Raw genomic sequence first — 17,244 nt, 5'->3', positions numbered from 1 at the left:
ACTAGGGCAAAAGTTGGGGGTTGAAATATGCACTTCTCTCTTCAGAAAAGGCTCAATGCTACTGGCTTCTTCAGGTATAATGTACCGAGTGAGCCTTAATGACGGTATGGGCCTTCATGGGAGAGGTATGAGCAATGTACGGAGTGATGCCCGATACTAGGAACCTACTTTTGTTCGTCGTTGATCACAAGCTCTTGAATATCTACAATCTGATTACGCCTAGTTTTGAGATATTGCCTACCTAGGTCAGTTTACGCCTGATGTTGTGAAAGGGGCCGGGCTGGGAAGGAGACACTGGAACAAGGATGTGCTGCAAGCTCAAGCACATAGTCCTGATGATCAGAACAGCATAGTGCTGATGCGAATGCTGGAACCAGGAGATGGTGGTGATGTCGTGCTGCAACTCCAGAGTCGATCACAGGTTCATCAGTCATAGGGTCATCTAGAACTGACCTGGAGTTCACCTTGTGTGGCTTCATGTGACGATGATTGGTACGCTTCCTGGGTAAGGTACGTAGCGAGAATCATCAACGATGTTTAGTTTCTCCACAATCAGCAGGTTTTTTTTGCGACAGAAAGAGAGTTTTATTCCATAATCAGAGGGTTACAATCGAGAGGCACCAACTCCTCAATACAAGGTGGGCTCCTTCCCAGCCATACGGCAGTAGTGGACTCCGTACGACTATACAATGCCAACCGATGTGCTACCCTATTTTGATCACGCTTTATTTTTGATGGAACAAACTCTCGATCCTGAAGATGACGCTTGATCTCTAGTACCAAGTGCCCATAAACAGACCTGGACAAACCGTCCCCGGGGTCATTGCAGCTAGTGCCGTAGATGAGTCTGACTGAACCACAATTGGCAAGGATGAATGCTGCAGGGCCAAGGCCATACCCTGCATTATTGCATGTAGTTCCGCTTCCAGCGCGTCGTTACAGTTGAAGATGCATCTATATGCCGCGAAGATCACACCACCCTCATGATTCCGAAGTATCATACCTGCTGCCGCCGACCCGTCCTCTTGCATGAAGGCACCATCCACCGAAAGCGCTGCCCAGCCCGTGGGCGGCCGCGGCCAGTGAAGGGGTATTGGCGGTGCGGATGCTTCGGCGTTTGCAACTCGGACCGCAGGCATCTTCCCTTTGAGAATTTCATCCGTGGAGAAAGGCCCACACAGGGTCAAAGAATTCATATAACTTTGAAGGTAATCCGACGTTGCCGTTACGGACGGAACATCCTTTCTGTGTGTAAGGTCCGATCGTAGCGACCGAATCCTCCATAACAACATGATCGTGCAATCCCGCATGTGATCATCGCAATTTGCCAGGACGTTTAAAAGCCATTCCTTCCCAGTATCATGAAGGAGCTCCTGGCTCGGTAGACGCCACACAGTTCTCATCTGAGCCCATATCCCCTGCGCATGTTCACATGACACTAGAGCATGAAAGCTAGTCTCCTTTTCTCAGCCACACACCCGACAGCTATCTCTCGTAGATATGTGACGATACTTCTTGCATTCATTTGTAGCTAAAGCTCCAGAGACCACCTTCCAGGCCATAATTCTCATTTTTAGAGGCACTTTAGAGCTCCAAATCCGCTGCCAAATCGGCCTCCGACCCGAAGCATTACTGCTTGACGAGCTGAGCCTCATGGAGTGTTGGACTTCCATTGCAAGATGATAAGCACTACGCACAGAGAACTGTCCAGACCTCTCCGGGGCCCAAGCGATGAAATCCTGCCCGTTCCTTGGAGATGTGCGTATCTTCACAATCTCCCTGACATCCATGTCCCAAAAATGCTCCCTGAGCCGTTCCACATCCCATGCTCCATGTTCATTCAGAAAATCAGCTACCCGATTGAACCGACAATTCCTTTTAGGAGTAATCGGTCTGAAATTGTGACCACGAGGGATCCAAGCATCTCTCCAGGTTTTTATCATTTCGCCGTTGCACACGCGCCATATAATGCCCTTTTTCACCAAATCAAGACCATGAACAATACCCTTCCAGACCGCCGAACTGTTAGACGAGAAAACAATGTCAAGCAGGTTTCCCCTAGGGTAGTATTTGGCCTTCAATAATTTCGCACAAAGGCTATCTGGGCTATCTAAGAGGCGCCAAGCCTGCTTGGCAAGCAGAGCTTGATTAAATGCCCTCATGTCTCGGAATCCCATGCCCCCCATTGCTTTGGGTAACATCATTCTCTCCCAACTTAACCAGACCATCTTCCTTTTGCCATTTTCCACCCCCACCAATATTGCCGCATCATCTTGGTTAGATCATCACACACTGAAGCCGGCAGTTTGAACACACTCATTACATAGGTAGGAATCGCCTGAGCCACAGCCTTGATAAGAATCTCTTTATTTCCAACTGAAACATATTGTTCACTCCAATCAACAAGAATTTTCCTCAATCTATCTTGCAGTGTCTCAAATTGCCCCTTGTGAACTCTTCCTTCAGGGACCGGGAGTCCAAGGTATTTTGGTTCAAACACCTGCTGCGTTACCTCCAATGTACTCTTGATCTCATCCACGACTGACCCACCGCAGTTGTCAGAAAACAGGATGGAGCACTTCTCGGGATTTATAAGTTGACCCGTCGCCGAGGAATAAGTGTTCAACAAACCTTTAACAACATCCGCCTGCTGGCCTGAAGCTTCAAAAAATAGCAAGGTATCATCCGCAAAGAGGAGATGAGAGATCTCTGGTGCACCCCGACAAATGCTCACCCCGTTCAAACTGCCTTCATTCACTGATTTAGATAGGAGAGAAGATAACGCGTCAGCGACAAAGGGAAACAAAAACGGAGACAATGGGTCACCTTGACAAAGGCCTCGTGATGGTGAAAAAACCTCCAGAAGTTTCCCATTCAGTTTAACCGAGTAACGGACAGATTTAACACAAGACATTATCCAAGCTATCCACTGTTCCGAGAAGCCCCATCTACTCAGCGCCTTCTCCAGAAAATCCCAGTCGACCCGATCGTACGCCTTTGAGAGATCGAGCTTGTATGCACAGGCCGCCCGACTGGTATTTTTCAATGATTGTATGTGGTGGATGCACTCAAAGGCAATAATAGAATTATCCGAGATGAGCCGGCCCGGAATAAAATCACTTTGATTTTCAGAGATCAACTCCGACAGACAAGGCCGGAGACGGTTAACCAAACATTTATACACCAACTTGTAAATAACATTGCAGAGGCTGATCGGCCTGAAATCCTTAAGCTCCTTGGGATGAGGAACTTTCGGGATGAGGACGATCGCCGTATCATTAACCCCCTCTGGCATGGAGCCAGAGACAAAGAACTCCAACACGGCAGCAGTGATTTCAGATTTTAGAGTTGCCCAATTCCGTTGATAAAACCTTGTCGGGAAGCCATCCGTGCCCGGAGCTTTAAGCGGGCCAATTTGAAACAGTGCATTCGACACTTCCTCCTCGGTAAATGATGCACATAACATGGCGTTCATCTGGTCAGTTACCTTAGGGACAATAGCCTAGAGAACGACATCGGGGTTGAGAGTCGGGTCCTTGGTGTACACTTCCTTGAAGTAGGAAGTAGCCATGCGTTCCATGTCCGATGGAGAGGAGCACCATGAGCCATCAGACCGCCGAAGTCTCTGTATGTAGTTCCTCCGCGCCCGCCATACAGCTCGCCTATGCAAATATGCCATGTTTCGTTCTCCCTCCTTCAGCCACGTAATGCGCGATCTCTGTAACCACATCATCTCTTCCCTATATAATAGCTCATCGAGTTGGGCCATCTTCTAGCGAATCAACGAGCGATCCGCATCTCTTAGCTGTAGATCAGCCAGCTCGGATCTCAACTTCTCCAATTCTGTGACAACGTGGCCAAAATTCTTCTTACTCCACGCCCTAAGGTCATTCATCATTTCATGTAGGGCGTCCCGCACCGCCGCCAGATTGCCGGCCGGTTTGCTTTTCCTCCATCCATTCGCCACCACCTCTGCCAGCGCCGGGTGGCGTTCCCACATAATCTCATATCGAGGGGAAGCAGAAGTCCTCCTCGAATCCTCAAGAACCAGTCGAACCAAGATCGGACAGTGGTCAGAACATGACGAAGCAAGGTGAACAACTTGCGCGGCCGGGAAGAGCTCCCTCCACCCCTCATCCGCACAGGCACGATCCAGGCGAAATCGCACGTTCCTCTCTCCAAACTGCCCATTATCATATGTAAATGGATACCCCGAAAAACCGAGGTCCCATAATTCGCATGCCAACAAACAGTCCCGGAATAACCCCATTTGATTTTCAGAGCGCTGGGCTCTAGACATATGCTCATGCTGCCACATTGCCTCATTAAAGTCTCCACATACTAACCACGGCTCCGACGAAACCGCACGAAGCTGGGATAGAGAACTCCACATGAGATGACGGTTTTCAACTCGGGGTTCACCATAGACAAACGTCGTTCTCCAACTTTTATCATTTGCCACATCTACAATCCGCACGTCAATGTACCGTGCACAAGAATCCAGCACCGTAACCTGCAACTTCTCATCCCAAAAGAGTGCCAGGCCTCCACTAAGGCCGTCACTCGACACACCAACAAAACCCTTCATCTGCAATCTCCACCTCAATTTCTCCATCTTTGAAGAGGCCTGTCTTGTCTCCGACAGAAACACAAGCCCCGGGGAATTGGCTTTAGAGAGGGCCAACACCTCACGAACTGTCCGGCGGTGCCCCCCCCCCCCCGGCAGTTCCAAGCTAGGATATTCATTGCATCTGGCGGTCCTCCTCGAAGGAGGCCGCCGATCTATCACCCGACATACCTCTTGACTCCATACGAGCCCTCTTACTGCTAGCACTACTGGTAGGCGAGGCCTGTGCACCATCCTCACCATTCCCCTGGGTAAGTGCTAGCACACCTCTCGGCCCTACCAACGCATTGGCATCCGGTCCAACATCCTCCATGGAGAGCCTTTTGCGAGCTGCTGGATCTCCTTGCTTGGATATGCGTCCATCCTTGGCAGGGCTTGTAGCCGTATCTAGCATGTCCGGGTCGACCACTGTCTTTCCCGGCGACTTCTGCTGATGAGATTGAGACGGCTGTTGCTTCTGACTCCTTCCCCGGCCATAACCATCATTGGACGGCTGTTTATTTAGTCCATCAGCATAGAGCCAAGACCCATACTTCTTGTCCTTCTCCTCATGCACCCCTGATCCGCACTCTTTGCAATCATGACCGATGAGCCCACATACACTGCAGAAGCGTGCCAGTTTCTCGTAACGCACCAAGTAGACTTGGCGTTCTTTCCCCCTGACAATACTGACAAACTTGGTGAGAGGCCGGCGAACATCATGCCGAACCCTAACCCTAATGTAGTCACCACGGGTGCTCCCGTTCAGTCTCATCTCCAGGATCTCGCCAGAGTTTTTCAGCAAATTTTCCACAATGTTCTTCCTGCAGAAACCCTCCAGGATCTTGTGAATTTTAGCCAGATTGGCATAAACATCATGGGAACCTCCTCTGCCTTTGTGAAACCATCATATGGAACCATCAACACGAGTAGATTCCTGAATAGCCAGGGCCCTTGATCCAGCATACGTTCCCAGTCTCCCAAGCAAGATGCTTGTACAACGAAGAGTTTCGGCCCAACCGGGCGAAACCTTACCGGCTGCGCGGGGTTCCAAGCCGCCCGCATATCCTTGTAGAAGGCCGCTTGGCTGAAGGTTTTCTCTGTATGAACCCTAGCCAGCGCGAGCCATCTCACGCTCTCATTGATCTCCGGATCAGCCTCATCTATCACCAGATCATCGAAGTCTTCATCTTCCAGGTTGAGTTGTTCCATGAAATCTCCAAGGTCCGGCGTTCCGTGAGAGCCGCCGCCGCCAGCGCTGGTGCCTGACAGGGCGTCTGCGGGAGGCTCCATCGCTACCGAGGGGCAGGGAGGAGCGAGGTTTGGCCGATCGAGAGAACCGCTCACAGGGAGGGAGATCGATCGGGGTAAGGTACTCAGGGGCGGCGGCGTCGCCCGAGAGGAGAGAAACCCTAGCCTTGCGCGAGGGGAAACTAACTGACAATCAGCAGGTTGATTAAGGCCACGTAAGGCTGCGATCTTGTAGTGCGCTGCACTGCTGCCCATCGATGGACCAGCAACTGTTTCACTTCAGAATAGGGGTCCCGCTTATCCTACTTATTTGATTTTATCTGTCAATCTCCTACCTAACCTTTAATTTTAGAACACTTTATTTTACAATAGATATGACAAATTTATGAGAGTCACATCATCCAACCATAATTAATATATATAGTAGAGAACCCTAGGCACCATCACTGAGTTTCAGGTGCTACTTTTCCTTGCTTTCCCGCTGGGCCAGGCCTAAGCCTGTATATTCAAGTCACGTTCGGCCATTTCGGAAGCAGTACACACAGCAGCTTGTATACTAGGGGCTCAACTTGCATATACGTAAGCCTAAATGTGATTGCTGTCTACTGTGTGTACCACCGGAACAATAGAGGGATGGTTAACGGCAGTCACGGTGAGCCTAAGCCTGTATATTCAAGTCAAATATAGGAGAGCAAATATAAAGGAACAACAATAATTTTGATAGTTGTTCAATCTAGTTCATTCTCTACTAGGAGCTAACGCCCGCTTTGCCACGCCGTTCTTCATTTGTGGGATATTTTTCCTTTAGCAGATTACTGCAGTCGGTTGTTTTGTTTTCGTTTTATCTGTATTGGCTGGGGTTTCAATTATGTTTTGGTTTTTTTGGGGGGGTTTATATGGGGTACTGCTAGAGAAGGTATTTGTTCTGAGAGCAGAGTGGAGTTGTTTGGTACGTGGTGTGGTGTCCTTACAAATTTCAGCCTTGGTGTCAGCTGGGGGTCGTTGTGTGAACGCCTTGGGAGATCCTATTCCAAGCTGAAGTCATGGAATTTCAACCATAACGTTCACATGGGCCTGCCCACGAAGCTCCCACTCACCTCAGTCAGCTCCCTTCTACACTCGCTCGCTTAACAATTTCCACTCGCTCGACTCTGATCTTATAAAAAGCCAGCTAGTTCCTTTCAAAAAAGTTTGTTATATCAAAAGATGTTCATGGATTTATAAGAATCTTCAATTTTTATAAATGTTGCTAATTAGAAAGCATGAATTTTTAAAATGTTTGGGAATTTTAAAAATAATCATGGATTTAGAAATATTTGCAAATTCAATAGAAATTAAACTTTAAAATATTCATGATTTTTAAATTTTTTCATGAATTTAAAAAACATTAGTATTTTTCAATCATCACAAATTTTAATAAATATTCTTTAATTAAGGTAAAAATGTTAAAATAGAAAATAGAGGAAAATTGTAACAAAAATTAATAAAAAGAAAGATAAATGTCAACCAACGACACACATCCTTACAGGTGGCCCTAGTGACTCCACAACCTTAGTATCTTAATATTCTATATGCCAACACCATGCCCCCCCCCCCCCTCCAATTACAAATAATCACCAAATTTGTCCATAATAATTGTGCGTTGGATGTGTTGTTTTATGTTGGATCCCTAATTCGTCAAGTGTGGATCTCTCTTTGCTTTGAGGTCACGGTTGTGTGTTGGATGTTGTCTGGATGGCTGATGCATGGCGTCATGTTGCAGCATGACTTGCCATGGGCACCGGCCACGTCAAATAGGTCCCTCTCACCGATATGTGGACGAAGCTCTAGAACCTACATAATTAAATATAGGTATATGCATCGATGAATATAGTAGACTAAATATTGAGGTGCCGTGGTAATTTGTATGGTAGTTCAATCTAGTTCATTGTATATGTCAACGCCCTCACAGTTGGGGAACATAGTAATTTCAAAAAAAATCCTACGCACACGCAAGATCATGGTGATGCATAGCAACGAGAGGGGAGAGTGTTGTCCACGTACCCTCGTAGACCGAAAGCAGAACTGTTAGCACAACGCGCGCGGTTGATGTAGTCGTACGTCTTCACGATCCGATCGATCAAGTACCGAACACACGGCACCTCCGAGTTCAGCACATGTTCAGCCCGATGACGTCCCTCGAACTCCGATCCAGCCGAGTGTTGAGGGAGAGTTTCATCAGCACGACGGTGTGGTGACGATGTTGATGTTCTACCGATGCAGGGCTTCGCCTAAGCACCGCTACAGTATTATCGAGGTGGACTATGGTGGAGGGGGGCACCGCACACGGCTAAAAGATCAACTTTATCAATTGTTGTGTCTATGGGGTGCCCCCTGCCCCCGTATATAAAGGAGCAAGGGGGGTGGCGGCCGGCCTAGGAGGAGGGCGCACCAAGGGGGGAGTCCTACTCCCACCGGGAGTAGGACTCCTCCTTTCCTTGTTGGAGTAGGAGAGAAGGAAAGAGGGGGAGAGGAAGAAGGAAAAGGGGGCTTTCCTTGTTGGAGTAAGAGAGAAGGAAAGAGGGGGAGAGGAAGAAGGAAAAGGGGGCTGCACCCCTTGTCCAATTCGGACTAGAGGGGGGCGCGCGCCTCTTCCTTTTGGCCTCTCTCCTCTATTCCCGTATAGCCCAATAAGGCCCATATACTCTCCGGCGAATTCCCATAACTCTTCGGTACTCCGATAAATACCCGAATCACTCGGAACCTTTCCGATGTCCGAATATAGTCGTCCAATATATCGATCTTTACGTCTCGACCATTTCGAGACTCCTCGTCATGTCTCCGATCTCATCCGGGATTCCGAACTCCTTCGGTATATCAAAACATATAAACTCATAATATAACTGTCATCGAAACGTTAAGCGTGCAGACCCTACGGGTTCGAGAACTATGTAGACATGACCGAGACACATCTCCTGTAAATAACCAATAGCGGAACCTGAATGCTCATATTGGCTCCCACATACTCTACGAAGATCTTTATCGGTCAGACCGCATAAGAACATATGTTGTTCCCTTTGTCATCGGTATGTTACTTGCCCGAGATTCGATCGTCGGTATCTCAATAGCTAGTTCAATCTCGTTACCGGCAAGTCTCTTTACTCGTTTCGTAATACATCATCCCGCAAATAACTCATTAGTTGCAATGCTTGCAAGGCTTAAGTGATGTGCATTACCGAGAGGGCCCAGAGATACCTCTCCGACAATCGGAGTGACAAATCTTAATCTCGAAATACGCCAACCCAACAAGTACCTTCGGAGACACCTGTAGAGCACCTTTATAATCACTCAGTTACGTTGTGACGTTTGGTAGCACACAAAGTGTTCCTCCGGTAAACGGGAGTTGCATAATCTCATAGTCATAGGAACATGTATAAGTCATGAAGAAAGCAATAGCAACATACTAAACGATCGTGTGCTAAGCTAACGGAATGGGTCATGTCAATCACATCATTCTCCTAGTGATGTGATCCCGTTAATCAAATAACAACTCTTTGTCCATGGTTAGGAAACATAACCATCTTTGATTAACGAGCTAGTCAAATAGAGACATACTAGTGACACTCTGTTTGTCTATGTATTCACACATGTATTATGTTTCCGGTTAATACAATTCTAGCATGAATAATAAACATTTATCATGAAAGAAGGAAAAAAATAATAACTTTATTATTGCCTCTAGGGCATATTTCTTTCAATCTCCCAGTTGCACTAGAGTCAATAATCTAGATCACATCATCATGTGGTTAACATTGATAGTTCACATCATCATGTGATTAACGCCCATAGTTCACATCGCCATGTGACCAACACCCAAAGGGTTTACTAGATTCAGTAATCTAGTTCACATCGCTATGTGATTAACACCCAAAGAGTACTAAGGTGTGATCATGTTTTGCTTGTGAGAGAATCTTAGTCAACGGGTCTTTCACATTCAGATCCGTTATGTATTTTGCAATTTTCTATGTCTACAATGCTCTGCACGGAGCTACTCTAGCTAATTGCTCCCACTTTCAATATGTATCTAGATCGAGACTTAGAGTCATCCAGATCGGTGTCAAAGCTTGCATCGACGTAACTCTTTACGACGAACCTTTTGACACCTCCATAATCGAGAAACATATCCTTATTCCACTAAGGATAATTTTGACCGCTGTCTAGTGATCTACTCCTAGATCACTATTGTACTCCCTTGCCAAAATCAGTGTAGGGTATGCAATAGATCTGGTACACAGCATGACATACTTTATAGAACCTATGGCTGAGGCATAGGGAATGACTTTCACTCTTTTTCTATCTTCTGCCATCGTCGGGCTTTGAGTCTTACTCAATTTCACACCATGTTACACAGGCAAGAACTCTTTCTTTGACTGTTCCATTTTGACTACTTCAAAATCTCGTCAAGGTTTGTACTCATTGAAAAAACTTATCAAGCGTCTTGATCTATCTCTATAGATCTTGATGTTCAATATGTAAGCAGCTTCACCGAGGTCTTTCTTTGAAAAACTCCTTTCAAATACTCCTTTATGCTTTGCGGAATAATTCTACATTATTTCCAATCAACAATATGTCATTCACACATACTTATCAGAAATGTTGTAGTGCTCCCACTCACTTTGTTGTAAATACAGGCTTCACCGTAATTCTTTGACGGTGCTTTCTTTCAGCAGATCCGTTTTGTTGGTGAGCATGAGGACAAGAGACATGGTGTGATATGCCAAGCTTTTGAAAGAAAGAATTTAATTTTTCATACTCACCACCCCAGTCACTTTGCATAGCAATGATTTTAGAGTTCAGTTTGCGTTCAACAAGATTTTGGAAATTGAGAAAAACTTGGAATACATCAGATCGTTTTTTCAATAGGTAAATCCAAGTAAATTTACTATAGCCATCAATAAAACTTACATAATAGGAAAATCTACCAACTGAAGTAGGAGCTGGCCCCCATACATCTAAAATGATAAGTTGTAAAGGGGCAGTAGACACACTAGTATAAATTAGGTAAGGTAACTGATGACTTTTTGCTTGTTGACACGGATCACAAACTGACTCAACACTAGGCTCATAAGAGAGTTTATTTTTGCTAAGAACATATCTAACTATGACTGAAGATGGATGACCCAAACGACTATGCCATCTTGATGTAGATATCTTGGTGACAATATTTGCTTGTTTATTGGACCATGAAGATGATGATGATGATATGAGTGGGTAGAGGCCTCCCGCGCACCGTCCTCTAAGAATGACTCTCCTTGTTCTCAAGTCCTTAACCAAGAAAAAATAAGGAGAAAATTCAATAAGAACATTGTTATCAAGAGTGAATCGATGAACGGAAACAAGATTTTTAGATGTTTGAGGGACATGCAAGACATTGGTCAAGTGTAAATTTTTCACAGGGTTTTCAACAAATGAACTGCCAATGTGTGTGATATCCATACCAGAACCGCTTGCCGTGCGAATTTGGTCGCCTCCATTGTACTTCTCCCGCATCGTCAACTTGTCAAGTTCACCTGTGATGTGGTTTGTTGTTGCACTATCGGCATACCAGTTGGTGTCCACGCCATAGGAGACTGCATGCGCCTCCTTTTCTTCTTGTTCGTTTTCTTCATAACGCCACCAGCAAACTCGTGCACCTCCTGGATGGTGTCTGTAGCATATCTGACACTCTGGATAGTCATGTTGTTGCTCATGAACCTGCTGTTGCTGTTGCTGTCGAGGGCGGCCTCTGAATCCGCCGCCTCCATTGGAGCAAGAGGACTGACGATCACCGCGGTCACCACTATCACCACGGCCACACGCCCTTCCTCCGCGCCCGCGAGATCTGCCGCGGGACTGGCCACGGCCTCTGTAGACCGCATTGGCGGATGAGTGGAACCCGCCTGAAGATGAGTCGCCTAGCATCTCCATCCTTTGATCAAGGGCAGAGATCTGAGCAAATAGATCATCGGCTGTGATGGTGTTTTTCACAGCGCCGATCGCCGCCACCACGGAGTCGTAGTCACGGTCCAGTCCGGCCAAGATATAGTCCACCATCTCCGGATCAGATACGGGACAACCGACAGCAGGTAGTTCACCCCCAGGACTTTTCATCTTCGCCATATACGCCGAGCTTGACATGGTGCCCTTCTTGGTATTGGTGATGGCAGTTCTTAGATTAGTAATCCGAGACTGAGATTGTGAGGCGAAGAGATTTTTCACCGTCGTCCAGAGCTCAAAGGTGGAATCTTTCCCAACGACTTGTGCAAGAATTTCTGGAGACATGGAATTGAGAAGGTATGATAGAACCTGCTGGTCTTTGGCGATCCAGGGTCCGTATAGGTGGTTCGGCTCTAGGGCCGTGGTCTTGTCTGCCTTCGTGATCTCCACCATCCTGGGCGGAGCGGCGTCGGTGTTGTCCAGGAGCCCCGTCACCTGCGCGCCTCGCAGGGCTGGGAGGACCTGCGTCTTCCAGAGGATAAAATTACCTCTTGCGAGCTTCTCAGACGGCGGCGATCCGAGGTTGAGGGAGACGCCGGCGGAGGAAGCCATGGAGACGATGATATGTGGTTTCTAGGGTTTTGGTTTGTGGCTAGATGTATAAAAAGAGGTGGCTCTGATTACCATGAAAGATATCAAGCGTTCCTACTCCATTGAGGGAGCCGCGTGGTGTTTATATTGATATGTGGCCGCAGCCCTTGGCTTGGCGTACAAGGTTATACAAGAGGAGTTTGAGTAGAATACAAGAGAAGGAAGGAGGTTGAGATTACAACACGTATATTCTAACACGCATATATTGTGATATACAATTATACATGATGAATGGTGAATTAGCAGCAGATGCCACATCAGAAAAAACAGAGAAGAGGGGGGGGGTGCAACTGCAATGTCGTCTGACGACTCCGTGATCCCGTCATGTGACCGTCACTATGAGGAACAAGGATTGAGGTGGCAGAAGATCATGTCCAACCAAGCCTCCTCTCTCATTTCCCTCAACTCAGCTCACATGAATGGCATGACAGATGGAGTTTGCAGCAGCAGAGCGGTCCTATTGGCCGGTACATAGGCTCAATCGAGAGCAGCTTTCATCCTGCGAGCAATGGACGGGTGAAGGACTCGTGGATGAAGGTCCATTTGGAGCTCGACCACATGGAGACCCCGCCATTCTCTGCATCGGCAAAGCTCGGCGGCCTTGGCGATTTCGGCACTACGGATTTCAACCCGTTCAGAAACGAGCCAGTGTTCTTCGCGCTGGTATCCAGGCTGCTCGTGTCCATATTCAAACGCATACTGGAAATAGGCCTTGGCAAAAAACTTTGGGAGAAGAAGAAACTGGGAGCATTTCGCTGCCAATACCTTGGGAGCTTCCCTTGCTGTACAAGGACATCTCAGTACTGCAATCCATGTCGTCTCCTCTTTGAGAACTCAGGCCGTAGTAGCTCTGCAAGCTGCTCATTGCGAGCGACGACTGCTGCTGTCTAGACTTGTCAGAATCTAATGAATTCACAATGTCTACACGTCGTTTGCACTTTACAAAATTCATGGCATATCAGCATCAGATACATACATAAATGTACGTGCTCATGTACTAGTGTCTTTGAATGTTGGAAACAATCATCAGTCAAGCCACCGACAGAGAAGATGTACACTCTTTTGCAGAAGATGTATACTCAGCCGCCTTTCACACATATCGTGTATATATGGATCATTACGTACAAAAAGGGTTTAGATTGCCGCGGCGACTCCCGCCGCGTCAGCCTACGTATCAGAGCAAGACGCCGTCGTTCCCGAGCACGAACCCTTGGTTGTCGCCAATGAACCTTCAACATCCATTGTGTTATTTGGCTGGCATAGTTTCAGACAGACGATAAATAGACTAAAACTGCAGAATTCAGTTGAGCCAAGTGCTTACTTTACGGAGTAGAGGTTCCCGGGGATGTTATCAGCGGACCCTCAATTGAGCGTTCCTCCGCCATCAAGGATGGAGAGGGAGGCGAAGCCCTGATGGTAGCAATACAGCGCTCCAAGCGCCCAATCTGCTTCCGAATACAGCCGAAGGCCTCCTTGCTCCAGGATCGCAAAGAGCCATCAACATGCTTCAGGTTAGACCATGTTGACTGAAGTGAAGGACAGCCATCCCTCCCCTCAAGTCCTCAACCCACACCCGCTCAAGAGTTTCTCTGTAATCATCAGCCAGTAGCCACATCTCCTCATAACGGAACCCTTGCTGGACCGGAGATCGTCGTGCCTGTTGGGTCCTGCCTCCCAACAGAACCAGCATGGGGTAGTGATCCAAAGAAGTGGCAATGAGATTCTCCACCCCGCACCCATCGAACATACCAGTAAAAGCTCCATTGGCCGCAGCCCTATCCAAGCGACATTTAACATGACAATCCGGGTCTTGTTTGTTGCACCACGTAAACTTCGGACCGGAGTAGCCCACATCAGTCAAGCTACAGTCCATCAGGCAATCCCTAAAAGCAGTTATCTGAGCCTCTGACCGGTCTTGAGGACCACAATGTTCATCCTAAGCCAAGACCTCATTGAAGTCCCCACAACATAGCCACATTGGTTGAAGACGTCTGAGAAGCTCCCAAAACTGAGGTCTATCTTCTCTCCTGGGCTCCCCATAAACAAAGGAGGCACGCCAGACCACCCCCTCGTTGATCTTCACATGAGTATCAATACATGTTCAACTTGAGCATGAGTTTCCTACCTAGCTTCAAGTTGAGCATGCAGTGGATGCAGCAGGAAATTAGATGCAGATTAATTGCATAGTACAAGAAACAACAAGTTGTGCCTCTGTTTTGGTTGATCTGTAACTCTGTTTGATTGGAACATGTACTAATTAATGTGCTGGTTCTAGATTTAAATTAGCAAGATTAGTTGCAAGCCCGAGGTCGAAGCAGAGAGGTCCACGCGCACGCCCTCCTAGTCAACCGCCTCGCCGCCGAACTTGTCAGAGTTCTCTGCAATTTTCTCCAATCACTGAACTTGTGAAGATTTACCACACAATGCTTGTTCTTCTTGTGTTTGTCCTCGGTGCCGGGAGGAACGGCACGAGTAAATATAGTAGAGTAAATATCAAGGAACTACAATAATTTTGATGGTTGTTCAATCTAGCACATTCTATATGTCAATGCCCTCTCTCAAGTAAAGAGAAAGACCATGAAGGGCTTGGGGGGGGGGGGGGGGGCTGGCCCCCACCCCAATCCAAATGATTTGTGTTCTAAAGTAATAGCAAACATGGTTCGTCCCACACTTATGCGTGAAAAACATTCTTAGGTGCAATTAAAATGAAGAAGCAAGAAGTTTCGAGGATACTGAAGGCGGGTTTTTGTTGGACATCGAAATTGATATCACAAGTTTTCAGGTGTTCAGACAGGTCACTTGCGTGAACGAACCGTTCCTCGAGAAGGGTCAACCGAGCGAATAAATTAATTTCCCTCTGACGTTCGCTACGCGCGGATTCTAGAGCAATGCAAGCTAGCCCAGAAAAAGGGCTATGCCCAATCAGTTGCTTTTTTGAAAAACAAAGCGTCAGCAAAAATCAAATATTTTGTGCAGAAAAGACAGAAAAACCATAAATTTAACAGGAGAGAGAAACATAAATGTTTCCATACCCATAAAATTTCCATCTCAAAAACAATCGTGAAAAGGGGGGAAATACATAAACATCGATATTGGGATAAAAATGACAGAAAAGTAAGGTTGCCATGATCATGATTAAAATCTACCTATATATAACAGAAAAATTGACCGTGTTCAAGATTTCGTATAAATGGATAAGTATAAAAACTGAGATAAACTTCCGTGACATGATGAAAATTAATCCACCTATAGGTAAATGTAAATTTCCATACTGCATTAAAACAATTTTCCATGGTATGCTCAATAAATTTTCCATGCTATATAAAATAAATTTGCCATGTAACAATACAGACACAAACATATGGATGATAAATGTCCATGATATTGTATGAGTAAACATGCACAACTAAAATTTGATGGAAAATGTTCTATACAGTAAGGAAAAATCATGACAAGTTGTTAGAAACTTGTTGGGGGGAAAAGTTGAACTTATCATGTGACAAATTAGAGAAAGAAAACAGAATTCACTAAAAAAATTATACACAACCATACCAAATTGTGAGCATGTATGTTTTGTTCACTTTTTTTTTGTTTCGTTAGTTTTATATAGATGGCAGGGCAGAGTACGTGGAGGTGGAGGCCTTCGCCAGCTCCAACTTGCGAGTTTTGTTGTTCATGGCTCCTGAGATCTGCCAGTGTATGGAAGATGGTCAGGAACCACTTGTTAGCAATGGTCAGGAACCGCCCGTGTATGGAAGCAGCCGATCAAATTGGCAGGGGAGGTGTAAGGGTTGTCGGCATAACAGCGCGTGAAGTCAGAGTCCGTTGTTTCAGAGTAGAACAGGCAAGAAAGCTCCATAGTCTTGTGAACCATGGTTGATCTTAGGAACTGCTGCGGTGCAGATCCTCTGTAACCTTCCATACATATTGCTGTCACTCTGAACTGAAATGAACTGAAGCCATTGCAGAGCCGCTATTGTACGAAGAAAATAGAAATGCCAACAGTTTTTCGATGCTACCGTCGCAAAACTGTAGCAAAATTAGAACTTCCTACATTTTCACCTGTAGCAGGATGAAAAAGAAAAACAATCAAGAGAACTCGTGCTGCCTCGGTACTGAATATTTCAGACATAATAAGCTCAGTTCAACAAATGGTCTGTGCGTCTGCAGAGCAGAGTATTCAACGAACGGGTGAAGGACTCGTGGTTTGTGGTCCACTTGGAGCTCGACCACATGGAGACCCCGCCGCCATTGCTGTACGAGCACATTTCAGTACTGCAATCCATGTCATGTCCTCTCTGAGAACTCAGGCCTTAGTAGCTCTGCAAGCGACGACTGCAACCTGGAGAAAGCACCTGGATATTGCCACATGTTGACAGGAGATATATATATCCTGACCACAACCTGTTTTCATGTTTTGCAGCAGGGAAGTACGTACTGGCAGCCTTGATGTATGCAGTTCTTTTGCACCTCACAAAATCCATCGCATATCAGGATCAGATACATACATAAATGTATGTGCTCACGTCGTACTGTACTGTATGCCTTTGAATGCTGGAAACAATCATCGGTCAAACAACAGTAATAGACAGATAAGATTTACACTCTCTTGCGGAAGACAGAACGTCGGGACAATCAGCAGCCTTTCACGTGTGTGTCTATATATGGATCATTCTTACATACAAAAAGGGTTTCAGATAGCCGTGGTTTTTTCCGCCGCTTCAGCCAACATATCGGAGCAAGACACCGTCATTTCCGAGCACAAAACCTTGGTTGTCTCC

At 46.4% G+C, this 17,244-nt stretch overlaps 2 protein-coding genes across 2 annotated transcripts; both read right to left on the bottom strand.

The window, feature by feature from the left end:
• Positions 1-3,772: 3,772 nt before the first annotated feature.
• On the bottom strand, positions 3,773-4,615 carry LOC147962695 (uncharacterized). Its single transcript, XM_087534273.1, has one exon. It carries the CDS (start codon positions 4,613-4,615, stop codon positions 3,773-3,775), a length of 843 nt encoding a protein of 280 aa, XP_087390399.1.
• A 6,517-nt stretch (positions 4,616-11,132) lies between these two features.
• On the bottom strand, positions 11,133-11,797 carry LOC147962694 (uncharacterized). Its single transcript, XM_087535173.1, has 2 exons — positions 11,335-11,797; positions 11,133-11,161 (listed from the first exon to the last, which is right to left on the bottom strand). The coding sequence occupies exons 1-2, from the start codon at positions 11,795-11,797 to the stop codon at positions 11,133-11,135; spliced, it is 492 nt and encodes a 163-aa protein (XP_087391299.1).
• Positions 11,798-17,244: the final 5,447 nt, after the last annotated feature.

Source organism: Triticum urartu, chromosome 7A (assembly GCF_056163025.1).
Source record: "Triticum urartu cultivar PI428250 chromosome 7A, HENAU_Tu73, whole genome shotgun sequence".
Taxonomy (NCBI): domain Eukaryota; kingdom Viridiplantae; phylum Streptophyta; class Magnoliopsida; order Poales; family Poaceae; genus Triticum; species Triticum urartu.
The sequence above is the reverse complement of the archived record's forward strand: the minus strand, read 5'-3'. Positions and strand labels throughout refer to the sequence as shown.